Source organism: Lycorma delicatula, chromosome 2 (genome assembly GCF_047948215.1).
Source record: "Lycorma delicatula isolate Av1 chromosome 2, ASM4794821v1, whole genome shotgun sequence".
NCBI classification, from domain to species: Eukaryota; Metazoa; Arthropoda; class Insecta; order Hemiptera; family Fulgoridae; genus Lycorma; species Lycorma delicatula.
In genome coordinates, this window is record NC_134456.1 from 112,272,086 (window position 1) to 112,286,771 (window position 14,686).

A 14,686-nucleotide genomic window follows, 5' to 3' on the forward strand; every position below is an offset into this window, starting at 1 on the left:
CTTTAAATTGTATCCTACTACACAGTACACAACATAAATCAAGCAGTAATTAAATAATCTTTGTCAAAGTACTTTGTCTTTTTGTAATTATTTTACAGTCCTAAAAAAGACAATGATTTCATGAAAATATTAATAACATTACACCATGTAAACTGTTTTTAACAATTTCTTTATTACATAGATTGTAGTAATAATAACCAATTTTGTAAAGGTTTCGAGATCATTAATAGATTATTATTATGAAAAAGTTATTTCTGTATTAAATATATTATTTGTTATAGGAACTGGCAGACAGAGAAAAAGATCCAGATGAATATTATGAAACAATTTCAGTTCATACTGATGCTAGCAGTACAACTCCTAAAACAGTTAAAAAGTCAGATAGTATTACAAGAATCTATGCATGCGCAACTATGTGGCATGAAACTAAAGAGGAAATGATGGAAATGTTAAAGTCTATATTAAGGATGGATGAAGATCAGTGTGCTCGAAGAGTTGCTCAGAAATATTTACGAGTTGTAGATCCTGATTATTATGAGTTTGAAAGTAAGTAAGATTTTACTTATTTTACTTCAGGGTTTACATATTTTATATTTAATATATATATTATCATCAATAATAAAAATTATAACATCTACTGCTTGTAATTCTTTGTCTTTATGTGCTTTCGGAGTGCAATTTCTGAATGCAATTGATTTATCCCAAATAAGTGCCTAATCTCAGCCCATCTATTATATCTGTACATCAAGTGCTCTACCAAGTCAATTTCATTACAGTATCGGCAGTCTGGAGTCATCTGTCTACCAAAACGATGTAGAGGTAGGCCCCAAACTCCCCATGTCCAGTTAACAGTTGTGTGAGATGGAATCCCACCTCACCATACCTCCTATTTATCCATATGGTGACTTGGGGAATTATCCTTCTGGTCCACCCTCCAGTGTCTGATGTTTCCCACTGTGCCTGCCATTCATCAAGCATCTGTCTTTTAGCTCCACTTTTAGGTATCCTACAGTTAACTCGTCAGAGCATCAGACTCCTAAGCCCAACAGGGGGTATCCCACTATGACTTCTACTACGTTTTTTGATACCGTCTTATATGCAGATAGAATTTGTATTGCAGCTCTCCTCTGCAGAACAGATACCTTATTTAGGTTCTTCTTATCAAAGGCCTCAGCTCATGCTGGGACCACATATAAAATAATTGTCATTACAACTGACAAAAGCAGTTTCCTTTTCAAAGAACATGGACCCCTGTGTCTGATCATGAGCCCGTTCAGCTTACCAATCACAGCCTCAGCTCGCTGAGTTACCCTGTTCAAGTGTTCCATAAATAGTCAACATGTTTGCAACCACACGCCTAGATATTTAATACATTTAGAAGTGGGGATTATCGTGTCACTTACTCTGACTTGTATTTCTCTGATTCCTCTCCTGTTAAGGCAACCACCGATGACTTATTAGGTGCTAATATCAGTCCTCTCCCTTCAAGCCACCTTTGTATACTATCGACTGCTGCTGCTGCACAATCCTCTACTCTTGTTCCGTCTTGCCAGTAACCAGGAGAGCCCGGTCATCGGCATCAACCATCAGTTCGGCATCCCCTTCAAACTACAGTCTCAATACTTTGTCGAAGGCCAAGTTCCACAGGAGTGGCTCAAGGACCGACCCCTGTGTAATCTCCCCTGAATATCTCTACTGGAATTTCACCCTCTTCAGTACATACATGTATTTTCCTCTGGTGTAGATAAGAGTTTATTATGCCTCTCAGATAATTACTAATATTCCTTTCTTCTAATGCTTAGTTGATTACAGGCCAGGAGAGACAGCCGAAAGCGTTCCTGACGTCTAGGAAGACCATGAACAGAATTCTCCTTTGACGCCAGGTGCCACTTGCAACTGGTCGGCAGACCAGTTAGTTATGTATTGTAACACATCTTCCATGGACTTCCCCTTCACAAAACCGTATTGTCAGGGGAGAATAAACTTGTGTTTTCTAACTCCGCTAATATAGATCAACAATCAGTCTTTCAAATTGTTTACCGATCGTGTTTAACAGACAGATTGATCGATACATGACACCTTCCATCTCTGTATTCCTCTTCTTAGGTACCAGAATCAGTCGTGCCTCTTTCCAGGACGCTGGGAAACGAAAGCCCTCTAGGGCCTGATTAAAGGTGTCTAACACAATCCAGGGGTGTCTGGCCATCATTTCCTTGACTATTTTACCTGAAACCAAATCTGGTTCTGTACTCTTGTTGGGGTGAAATGTCATCACAGCACTCTTGAGTTCCCTGATCGTAAACCTCTCATGTTGTGTTCAATTGTCATTTCTCTCCATTCTGATTCGACTACTGGGAAGAGTTCCTCTACAACTCGCAGTGCCACCTCACTAGAAAGAAAGGGAGCTGATCGTCCAAATCGGTCCATGACCATTTTGTAAGTACCCCCTCAGGAATTTACTTCAAGATCTTCCAGCAGTTTGTGCCATGCTCTGACCTTGGTGTCCTTTATTGTATTTGTTAATGCCTTCCTGGAACGACAGTATAGTCCCTCGTCAACCCTACCGTTCCTCCTAGTATCTCGTTGCAGCCTCCTCCCAGATGTAAAAAAAAGCAGCTCTCCTTTCGGCTATGACAGAGGACCACCAATAGGCTCTACACTTACCCGGACCTTCCCTTGACCCTGTACGTCTGCATACACATTCTATTCCGAAAATTTTTCTGGCGTGATTTCGACATCTTCACAGACCTCGTCTACGACATCTCTTGTCACTTTCTTTGTAAGTTTCCAACGTGGAACTGTAACTAGTCCAGGCCGGATGTGTCCAACCGTAAACGTGATTGCGTGGTGATCTGCGGCTATTTCTTCTTGTCTCATCGTCCAGTTGCTTATATTCGACATTATTCTTTCGTTCTTAGCCGTCACGTCCATGACCGAGCCATTACCTCAGCCAAAAGAAAAGGGGGAAACACGTTCCCTATTGCATGCGACGAGTCCTACCGCCGCAAACATGGTCGCCATGGTGTATCCAGAACCTATGGAAATTCGACCACCCAATTCTTGACATTCGGAGTTTAAGTCTTCCGTTAAAACAATAGGCTTCAGCTTCTTCTTATCAATTCTTCTAGCTCGTCAACAAATTGGTGAATTCTTGGTACCCCTGAATTTGGAGAAATATAAGCAGAAATTAAAACGTGATCTGTTAATTCAACTGCAACAAACTCTAGTAACTCGTGATTTTGCGAACCGTTCCGAAGCATTAAACATTGCTTCATCACCAGATTTCGGTCAACTTTCCAAATATGGGCTGCTACTCTCCTGATATTTGGCCTCATAAATCGACTCCGTCGTTCACTGCCATCCTCCAGATCAGATAGTGCGCCATAACACTATGATTTGCATTTATTTACATTATATTACTTTTGTCGGTCGTTCACAGGCCCCACTATCGGTCCGATGGCCAACTGTGTTACATTTCAGACATTTTGGGAGTTCAGAGCATACCCGTTTTTTGTGGCCCTCTCCCCCGCAGTTGTAGCATCTGCCGGTGCAATCAGGCCCATTACACTGGGAGGAGGAATGACCCATCTCTCAGCATCTGAAACAGTGAGTGTCTGATCTGATCTGTACTCTGCATAAGAGCCACCCAATACGTCTCTCGCCTGTATTAATTTCATCGCTGCTCGATAAGTTATTAAAATTGACGCGTTCTGCGTACCGCTGTAAGCAGGATGAATCGATGATAACTTGAACTCATCTTAGTTCCTCACTATTTGTGTCACAGTATCTCGGACCAACGCCTCCGTCGTGTTTCTACCTAAGTCTTTCAAATGTACCACCGTCCTACAACAGCCAGCTGTTTTTAAGTCAATTTGCAGTTCAGCAGCTCTGTCCCTCAGGACAGATTTTAGCCCTTTGGCATTCGCGTGGCCTTTTACCTTGATGAATAGTTCATCGATGCCTCCTTTGCGTAGTGCCAAAACCTCTCCGGTCTCTTCCCTTGTTACCGACTATTTGACGGTGCAGAGAAGATCTGCATATGTTCTACCCGTTGATTTAACAACCAGTGTAATACTATCTGTTACCGTCGTTGTCGCTAGCTTTATCGCCGGAACTTTTCGCCTTATACTTTAGTCATCACAAGAGGTGTTACCAGTTTGATTTTTCCAATCCGTCCTCTGAAGGTATATATCAACATCTTTTTACTGCCGGTCCCAGTTTCCCTTCCGGAATTACGAATTTCGGTGACGGAGATTTTTCTACCACCTTCTTGAGTGCCTTCAGAAGAGCTCGTAATACGCTCCCTTCACCCTCTTGTAGATCATAGAACATTCTGTATTTCCCTTGAATAGATTTGTCCTCGTTTCTCCCCATTATTATTGATTCTTCCTTTATTATATCACCCAACATAATCTCTAGGGTCTGTGCAGTGGTAGAACCCTGTCGACGTTCTTTGTTTCTCAATTGGCAGATATCGCCCTCATCCGATCTGGCATTGGTCACCTGTTATACAAATATTGACAGGTCAGTTGGTCTCTTTGGTGGTTGGGTTTCAATTAACCACACTTCTCAGGAGTGGTCTACCTGAGACCGTACAAGACTACATTCACATTCATACATATCATCCTCTGAAGTTAATACCTTATCCAGAGGCAAAACAGAAAAAAGAAAAAAAGAATTTTAATTTATTATCTTTTTCTATATTTATGTCAAAGAATATTGCATTGTTATTTTGTTCAATTAACTGTATGAGTTAAATTCTGATGAAAATCATTAAGTTTATGAAGTATTATCATATGTTCTAAATTTATTTATTTATTGAAAATGACCAAAATGTCATCTACATATCTTATCCATAATTTTATATTATGTAAAAATATTTCTGATAAAATGCTACTTAAAGAGGAACCTATTGGTAAACCATTTTCCTGTTTGTAAAATTCATTATTAAATGTGCAATAATTGTGATAGAGTAAATTCTAATAATAATAACATTATTTGATCTTTTATGGAACTAATTATTTTATTTTTATTTATTAGTTAAATATTTAAAGTTTCTTTAATAGGGATTTTATTATACATATTATTTTATCATAAGAAACTGAAATGGTATTATCTAATTTTATTTCTTTTAGTTTTTTAAAATAGCTTCAATACTATTTTTAATACTTTAATAAGTATAATAAAGTTTTATATTGTTCTTTTTTTAGAAATTTTATTAAAAGATGTATTAATATAATTTATAAGTGGTCTAATAGGATAATTTTCTTTATGAATTTTTATCAGATGTGAAAATTTAGGAGGATTATTGTACTTATAAGGATTAATGTACTTTAAAAAAAAAATTGTTATTAATTCATTACAATTATTATTTAATGTTTTGATGAGTTTTGCATTAAGTTTATTGACTAGACTATTATATAGTTTTTTTTAAGATTCTTGGTTTATATAAAAAAATAAATATTTTTATTATTTTCATATTTAGCAATAAGAATGGCAACATATACTTTGTGTTTAACTATTGTGGCATTATTTTCTTTAATTTTATTTTTTAAGTTTTTAAATTTATCATATAAGTTATTTTTGTCTGAATTATTTTTTATATTGTTACTATTTTGTTTTATTGTATATATTATATTATGGTGTATTAATTTTTTTTCATTAATATTACTATTTATTGATCTAGAAGATGAAACATTCTTCTTTTTTATTCTAATGTATCAACATGAAAGGTTTTTTGATATATCTGTTTAAGTAGTGATTGCTACAAAAATGCCTATGTAGATAAAAAATTACAAGCAGTACATGTTATAAATTTTATTATTGTTGATGGTAATTATTATTATACTGCTATGATGCTTAACTGAAAGTTCATAAATATATATTTTTTTATAGCTAGCATATTTTTCTTGAGTAACGCCACTAGTGTTGCATTGTACACCATTACAATGTAACAAACATTATATTAATATAACTGTAACAGTTTTTGTTAACCTTCATGTCATCCCTACACCTACCCATTATAAGCCATTATTGAAGACTTTCTAAATTTATGAAATATTTGCCTTGATTCAATCTACTGCCACTGTTTTTTCTTTTCTTTTAAATTTAATGCCTGGAGTATTTATATTTGTTAAAGAAGATTTTTATTTAATCAATATTTATCAAAATAAAATTAGTAATTGATTTCTTCAGAAAATGTTTACAAAATACATAGGATATTATTACAAGACAGTAAAAAAAGTAATTTTTTCTATTTTTAATAATATCGTTTCACATTACAATTTAATGCACATCTCTTGATACAGCCTTGCCATATGGAGAAAGAAATTAAATTGCTTTATAAATGTAAAATTCTTGTTAAAAAAATAACAAGGCCCTGTTTCAGTTAACTGTCCTTTCAAGAAACATTATGTTAATAAAGATACAGATTTTATTAATACTAAATAAAAGTTATACTTGGATTCATTGAGGATCATTAATATCTTAATTTTCAACTACACTAAACAGACAAATTTCTAATCAATACTTTAAAAAACGGAATAAGATTTTAGTTTTTCTTTTTTTTAGTTTTATTGATATATATGTTTTATTGGAATTTTAAAAATCATGTCTAGACAACATATATAGTTTTAAATTTCCATTCCATATTGTTAATATTTTGAGATAAATTAATTGAAAATTTTATAAGTGTGGTATATAAATATTTTTTTTTGTTCACAGCTCATCTATATTTTGATGATGCTTTTGAAATCAGTGATGTCAATGATGACTGGAGTCAAGTGAACAGATTCGTCAAGCTTTTGGTGTCAATTATAGATGAGGCTGCAACTCACGTTCATGAAACTACAATACGCATACGACCACCTACAAAATATCCAACTGTTTATGGTGGAAGACTTGTGTGGACACTTCCTGGTAAAACTAAGATGATAGCTCACCTTAAAGACAAGGCAAAAATAAGGCACAGAAAGCGATGGAGTCAGGTCTTATTTCTTTTTATTTTGTTTGAGTTTATGTCTAATTAAATTTTATAAAAAATTTTACCACCCAGAAAGAGTAATTCTCATTACAACTGCCATAGTCATAGTTAACAGAGTAAGTGGGAGATAAAAAATCTTACCAAATAATTTTTTCATAATTTTCCAAGACTGAAACTTCAGTGTATGGTAGGGATACATAAAATCATCTGTAAAATCAAAATAATGATGGTTTAGGTTTATATTATTAGTAAAACCCTTACAATTAACTGTTAATATTTATCATATATTTTTTATTAATTGCAAATACAAATCCTGAGTGGCTTATCTATCATAATGAAATTTTATACATAGTATTAATATATGAATATCTCAAATGAGTTTGAAGTTGAGTAAAATTCACCTTTCTTTTTCCTGTTTAGTCTCAGGTAACTACCATTTAGATAATAGGTGAGTAAAATTCACCTGGAATTTACTGATTTAACATAAAATATTACATGATTCAAAAAAGATGTCACAACCTTAAAAACATATAAAAATTTATTGAGATAACTTATAGATTCGGTTGAGTCTCATCTCATAGCAAAACACATCAAGTTTTGACTCACTAGGTCATTATTACCAAATTTTGGCATCAGCGCTGTCACCAAAATTGTTAAAAATGAATATATTTACTGATGTGGAATGTGTTTGCTGTGTATTTTGTTTTCACAGTTTACAGTCAGCAACTGCAGTAGAATGTAATTTTTATAGAGAGCCTCCTACTAGGCATAAAATTTACTCTTGGCACCAAACCTTCATTGAGACAGGTTGTTTTTACAGAAGGTAACTAACTGTAAGTGTATCAAGTGTATAAGTGTATAAAGCTGTGAAATCCTTTTTGAATACCCAGTATATGGACATGCTTCAAATTTCTCTAATTCCTCAGTTAGAAAATTATGACCAAGATGGATACCATTACTTCAGCAAGATGGGGCACCATCTTGCTACTGCCTAGAAGTTCAAGATTTTCTTGATACTCGATTCCAAGGTCGGTAGTTTGGTCGTGAAGGTCCAATTACATCGCCACCTCGCTCCCCAGATTTGACCCTGCTAGATTTTTTCTTCTGGGGTATCATTAAAGATAGAGTTTATGAACCACCATTGCCTGTTGATCTTATTGAGCTAAGACTTCAAATTAACAACGCAACTACAGAGATAAAGTCTTGCTTGCTGGCACAGACTTGGATGAAATCAACTTCAGGTAGAATGTGTTGCATTACAAATAGAAGCAATGTCAAATCAAAGTGAATGTTGAGTGACAAACTTATTGTATTTTTTATATGAAATGAAACCTGAACTGAATCTGCAAGTTATCTATAAATTTTTATTTGCTTTTAAAGCTGTGAAATCCTTTTTGAATACCCAGTATATACATATGCAAAATATTTCTTCATGTAGTTTATCTAGTGCAATATTATTTTGGTTGAATGGGTTAATGTATTTTGTTATACTTCTGTTAACTGGTTTTTATTAACACTTTGAATAATGTTCTTATAAATAATAGTGTTACATAAAAAAAAATAAATAAATATAAGCGAAGTCTATACATACAAATTGTAAAACTAATGAAAATTGCAAACCAGTAATATTAGCTAATGGTGTTTTATGTAATTGCATAACTGTATTGGTTGGGCCATCCAATAATACTTTATAGATGTACTTTTTTTTTTACAATTTTTAATGGACTGACTGTAGTTGTGTAATACGCAAAATGTTTGTGATCAAACCTAGAACATCTGGTTCTAACCTATGTTTACATTGTATTCAGAGCCAACATCTCTCTCTGACCATACAATAAGCAATCCTTGTTTCCAGTTTTTGATACTAAATAATCCCTATATTACGCATGAAAGGCATACAATTCTTTTTTTTTTTCAATTTTTGTTTAAAAAAAATTATTCAAATACTACAAACAACGTAATGAATTACACAGGACATTGTAAAGTTTAAATAAATATAAGTATCGCATTTCTGTAGTAATTAACAATTAAAGTGACAGTAGATGTGCTGAGTTATTCTATAAAGAGATTCATAAAAATGACTGACATTCAAAATAAAGACCATATGTATCTAATATTATTATTTTTAATGACAAATTTTGTTATAGAACATAACAGGTTTTATATTATAATATTAAATTTGTTTATTATGTATTAAAAAAATATAATTTTTTAATTATACTTTTTTATGAAAATATTCAACTTTTTAAAAAATTAATCTCTATTTTAACATTTTTGAAGTAAATATAAGACTTGAGTGCCAGTTCAAGGTTTTGGCATTTTTTTATTTTACATCATGTTTAAACTGTTCTAAACAATTTCATTGTATTTATAGAAATTGTTCTATACAATTTCATTGTATTTATAGAACAATTTAAACATGTATTGTTGCATAACTCATTAAAAATCAGGATTTTTTATTTGTTTACCAAAATAAATTATAAAAAATTGTATCTTTTGTAATATTTTATCTTCTTGTGTCTGTGACCAGGTAATGTATATGTACTATTTGTTGGGACACCGTTTAATGGAATTACCTATATCAATAGAGAGAAAAGAAGTTATAGCAGAAAATACATTTCTTTTAACTTTAGATGGAGATATTGACTTCCAGCCTCATGCTGTAAGATTACTAATTGATTTAATGAAAAAGAACAGAAATCTAGGAGCTGCATGTGGACGTATTCATCCGGTTGGCTCTGGTAAATTAAACATGTGCTTATAGCAATTTTCTTTTCTCAATTTGTTATATAATTAGTGAATGTTTTCACATTTAAGCCTAAAATAAATCTTTTAAGTTCTTTTAATCTAAGAATGCTTACTTTAACAAAGAATAAAAATGTATACTCCAATAAAAAAAATATATGGTTATCAGTTTCTTTACAAATAATTTAAGAGAATTGAATTTGTATCTATGATTTAACATAAGATTGGTTATTCAGTGAATAATAATTTTTATTTGATTTAATTTAGTCATAATACCTATTATAATAATGCAAAAGTAAATTTTAGCCATATACTTAATTATATTCATTACAATTTATTTATACTACTGGAAACTAATTTACACAGTAACTGTGGTGTAATAATAAAATAAGTAATTAAGTCATGTTTGGTAAAATTATCTTCTAGGTTTAAAAATTTTTACTGAAAAATTACTGTACCTTCATTACATTAAAAAAAAAATTAAATTAAATTTCATTTAAAAAAATTTAAATTTGTGTATTAAATGTACTTATTACATAATATTATTAAAAACATTAATTTCTAAAATCTGCATGTAATAAATTTCTTAAGTAATATTCACTAGTACTGTTCATATAATTATTTTAATTATTTTTTTTATTATTCATATCATCACATAAGCTTAAATCTGAAATTCAAAAATATTTGTGTAAACTAAAATAGGTATTGATATTTTTAAATTATTTTTTTTTAATTCTTGTGAACGTTATGTAAAGTTACAGTGTGCTCTTTTGTAGTGAGTTAAGTTTTGCAATAGGCTGAACCTGCGTAAAATTAATTTTGTAATAGTTTTTTAAAAAATGCCCTATTTTTTTGCTTTAAATGTGATTAAGCAAAATTCTGGTTGCTTAATATGTATCTAAAATACAATTAATGTACTGTGGGCATAATCCAAAGTTCTTATTTACTGACTTATCAACATATCACCTAAATCCTAAACTCAAAATACATATAAATTAGATGTACTTTTATACATTGTACATAATAAGATATAGGATTTTTCAAATATTTCTAGTCACTCAACATGAGGCTTTTCTTAATTCGAATGAATTCTTATATTATCAACTAGTTTTATTTTATGCTTTAAGTTTTTATCATAGATATTATTTTATTAAACTTCAGTTTGATGTAAGAAAAATAATGAGGGAGATGAAATTTCAGCAAAAACTTTGAGTAAATTAAAGTCTCTCTCTCTCTCTCTCTCTCTCAATATATATATATATGGTAAGTTTATTTCTGAATACCTTCTTAAATTACATTTTTAAATGAAAATTTATTTTATTTTAGGACCTATGGTGTGGTATCAAATGTTTGAGTATGCTATTGGTCATTGGCTGCAGAAAGCTACTGAACATATGATTGGTTGTGTCCTCTGTAGTCCTGGATGTTTTTCTCTGTTCCGTGGTAAAGCTCTGATGGATGATAATGTAATGCGAAAATATACTACTCAGTCAGATGAAGCTAGACATTATGTACAATATGATCAAGGTATGTTATTCATGTTTTCTAAATTTATTCTTTTATTTTTTCCCTCTGTGATCTCAGACGTATTGATGTATTTATTTTAACAAGGTAATGAAACAAATTATTTCTGCTTGAAATGGATGCAAAACAAACTAATTTCAGAATCCAGCACAGTAACTGTTACACCAGGTGGCCAGTTTGATAATGTGAACTCATAATTTATCTATTATACCGTAATTGTAACTGGGAGTATTGGTATTCTACAGCAAAACAGCAAACCTTTCCTCAATTTCATAATCTATCTGAGCAATATAATAATCTTTGCTTACTTATATAAGTTACATTCAATTAAAAATTAAATTATTCGACTTTGATTATTATTTTACTGAAATTAATTGTGTTAAGATTCATATTATTCCTCTATACTGTTAAACTATCTAGTACAGAATATTGAAATAAGACATACCTTATCTTAATTTTTTTTGAAAGTACTTTCATGGGATTCCGCAAACTCAGTAGATTGAAATAACTCCATTATTCTATAATAAAAATTTTAAAATAATGAAAATTATGTAATAATTTATATGAATGCCGCAATCTGTTGCAGTTTTTATAAGACCATATCCCTCAAACACCGTCTGATGATCTATCAGATTGAAATTTTGTTTGTATTAATGTATGTAATATTTTTCTGACATAAAATTAAATATATTAGAAAAATATTACATACATAAACACAAACAATATTTCAATTTGATAAACCATCAGACAGTGTTTGAGGAAGATGTTATAAAAACTGCTTTGCTGCTTTGATTGCAGATTTCATTTATGATCCAGGGCACTGAATCCCATGAAAGTACTTTCATGGAAAAATTAAGGTAGTATATGCTTTATCTCAATATTCTGTAGGCGATTTATTTAATAGAATTTAAATATTTAACTTTTATAGTTTTTAAAGTAACAGAATGTGAACACGAATTTTATATTTTCTATTGATACTGTAATTGATAATTCATGCTCTGTTTATTATTTTAACAAGTTACCTGGGATGGATCTCAGTCCATGCTATGACCAAAATTAAATCATCTAAGGTATTTCTGTTTCTACCGATCTTGATTGGGATCAGAAAGTTCTGGATCCTCTATAGTTGTAATGTATTTACAAGAACCTTTTATAATATAATACAGTATAGTTTGTTTCTAGTTTATCGATTCTTTTTTTGAACAAGTTTTTAATTCTATTCAATATTTCTCTACCAATTAAATTACTGTTTTGTAAATTTTACAATATACTAAATCAAATTAATGTCTGTGGTTTTATTATTGTGTCCATAGAGTTTTATTATTTAAATAAATAGCATTTATATATATTTGCGTTTATATAACATAAATTTTCAAGTATTTGCTCCTATAGGTTACATTTTTAAGTTGAAAAAACAAAAATAATACAAATTTAAATGTATTATATTCAGGGCCAGATTTACATATTTTGTGCCCATGAACCCAGGCAAAATTTCTGCCCCTACACCCCCCACCTAATCTCATCCCGCCCCCTTGGCTGTCCACCTCCTAGATCTAATTTTTAAACAACATTTTTCCAACTCCCTACTAATCAACTTTATAAATCATAAAATTTTGTAATGATTTTCTTTGAAAATTTTGAAACAATGTAGAAAAATTATACATTGATATATCCTATTGTATACTTACATGTAAACTTTTTATATTTTATTACTATAACTACAAAGATGAAAATTGACCTTTCGAAACATGGTGAAAAGATACTAACAGGTAACAACAATTCTGAAGTATAATATAAAGGTAATATTAACTTCTATTTTTACATTTTTTTCTTTGCCTTTATTGCTTTTTTAAAGTAATAATTTACATTTAAAACTTAATAATCTTGTTTTATTTGTTGTTATTTATAAATTAAACGGGCCTGTTTTAATAGTTTGTAAATGTAATATGGAATTTCTTTAATTGAAAAATGTTTGATTTTGTAGGAGAAGATCGATGGTTGTGTACATTGCTTCTTCAAAGAGGTTACAGAGTAGAGTATTCAGCAGCTAGTGATGCATATACGCACTGTCCTGAAAGTTTCAATGAGTTCTACAACCAACGTCGTCGCTGGGTACCTTCGACTATGGCTAATATTATGGATCTGCTAGTTGATTACAAGAAAACAATAAAAATTAATGACAACATTTCTCTTCCTTACATCTGGTATCAGGTAAGACAACCAACTGTAGGTTTCAGATAGCTACCTTTTAATTTTATTTTATAATTAATTTATTACTTTTATTATTATTCATCAATTTTTTTGTTAATAGGCGTTTCATTTTATATATAATAGATTTGAAATAAGAGCACAATGAATTCAGTAGAATAATGTGCTATTGTGTAAAACTAACTGTACTTACAACTTTGTTGATAAACAAGTACTTGTACAAGTAGAATTTAAGAGTTAGAGTAGATAACAGAGTGTAAGTAAGAAAATACTTTTTGATTATGAAGGAGAGATTCATCCCAAGCCATATGTATAAGTATATATTATGACCCAGCCATAATAAAACATTATAACAGAATTCAAGTTATCAGTTTCATTCAGAAGCAAGAAAACAAAGCAGGACTTTACTGTAATTTATCACAAACATCTATTATCTGTTATTTTCAAGAAAATTAACTATTAAGTTTTTAAGCCCAGAAAGACAGTAGAATGAGAAAGAGTTAGTAGATATAAAATTATATTAAGTGTGGAGTTTGGGTTATATTTAAGAAAAAGAAATAGTTTTGCTTGGGTTTAACAAAATAACAATAGCTTGGAAGCAATTCTTCATTGAATTTAGTTTTATTTGAGTTGATGGAAAGAGTAATATGATCAGAATTCAATAATTCAATTGTGATGCCATTAGCATATAAAACCAAATTATGAATAAAATGTTAAGATATTTGGTAAAGAATTTATACAAATACGGAATAAGGTCTTGGAATAAAAGTCTGGGCACCCACACAAAATGATATTACATTTAAATAATATTATATTTTACCTTGATTAGCCTCATTAACATTTTGTTTTGTAATATAAAATTATGACTGGATTTAAATAAAGCTAGAGACTGTAAAAGATAATTAAAAATGAAGTGCAATTTATATATAAAAATTATTATATTATAATATGTTAATAAACATTATATTATCATATAAAAACATTACAAACAGATATATAAATATTTGAAAATCACCTCCAAGTTAGAACAGAAAAAAAATCTCTAAACCGGCCAAAAATTTTGATGTACGTACAAGTAATTTATTCTTTTTGTTATGTATAAAAAAATATAAAAATCTTTTGATTCTTTAATAGATATTTTCAATCATTCCGTAGTACCAATGGCATTATTCTATGAAACAGTATATTTCAAATCAGTAATAATTGTCATATATTTTTGTTAAACTA

The 14,686-nt window shown here is 30.6% G+C and overlaps 1 protein-coding gene across 1 annotated transcript in view; it reads left to right on the forward strand.

Annotated features, from left to right (window-relative positions):
* The window catches only part of kkv (hyaluronan synthase-like protein kkv), a 195,245-nt gene that overhangs the window by 156,239 nt on the left and 24,320 nt on the right, over window positions 1-14,686 (forward strand). The window contains exons 10-14 of the mRNA XM_075356090.1: window positions 282-546; window positions 6,724-6,986; window positions 9,513-9,723; window positions 11,054-11,254; window positions 13,236-13,462. Of these exons, the coding sequence (XP_075212205.1) occupies window positions 282-546; window positions 6,724-6,986; window positions 9,513-9,723; window positions 11,054-11,254; window positions 13,236-13,462 (1,167 nt within the window). The remainder of the gene's footprint in view (window positions 1-281; window positions 547-6,723; window positions 6,987-9,512; window positions 9,724-11,053; window positions 11,255-13,235; window positions 13,463-14,686) is intronic.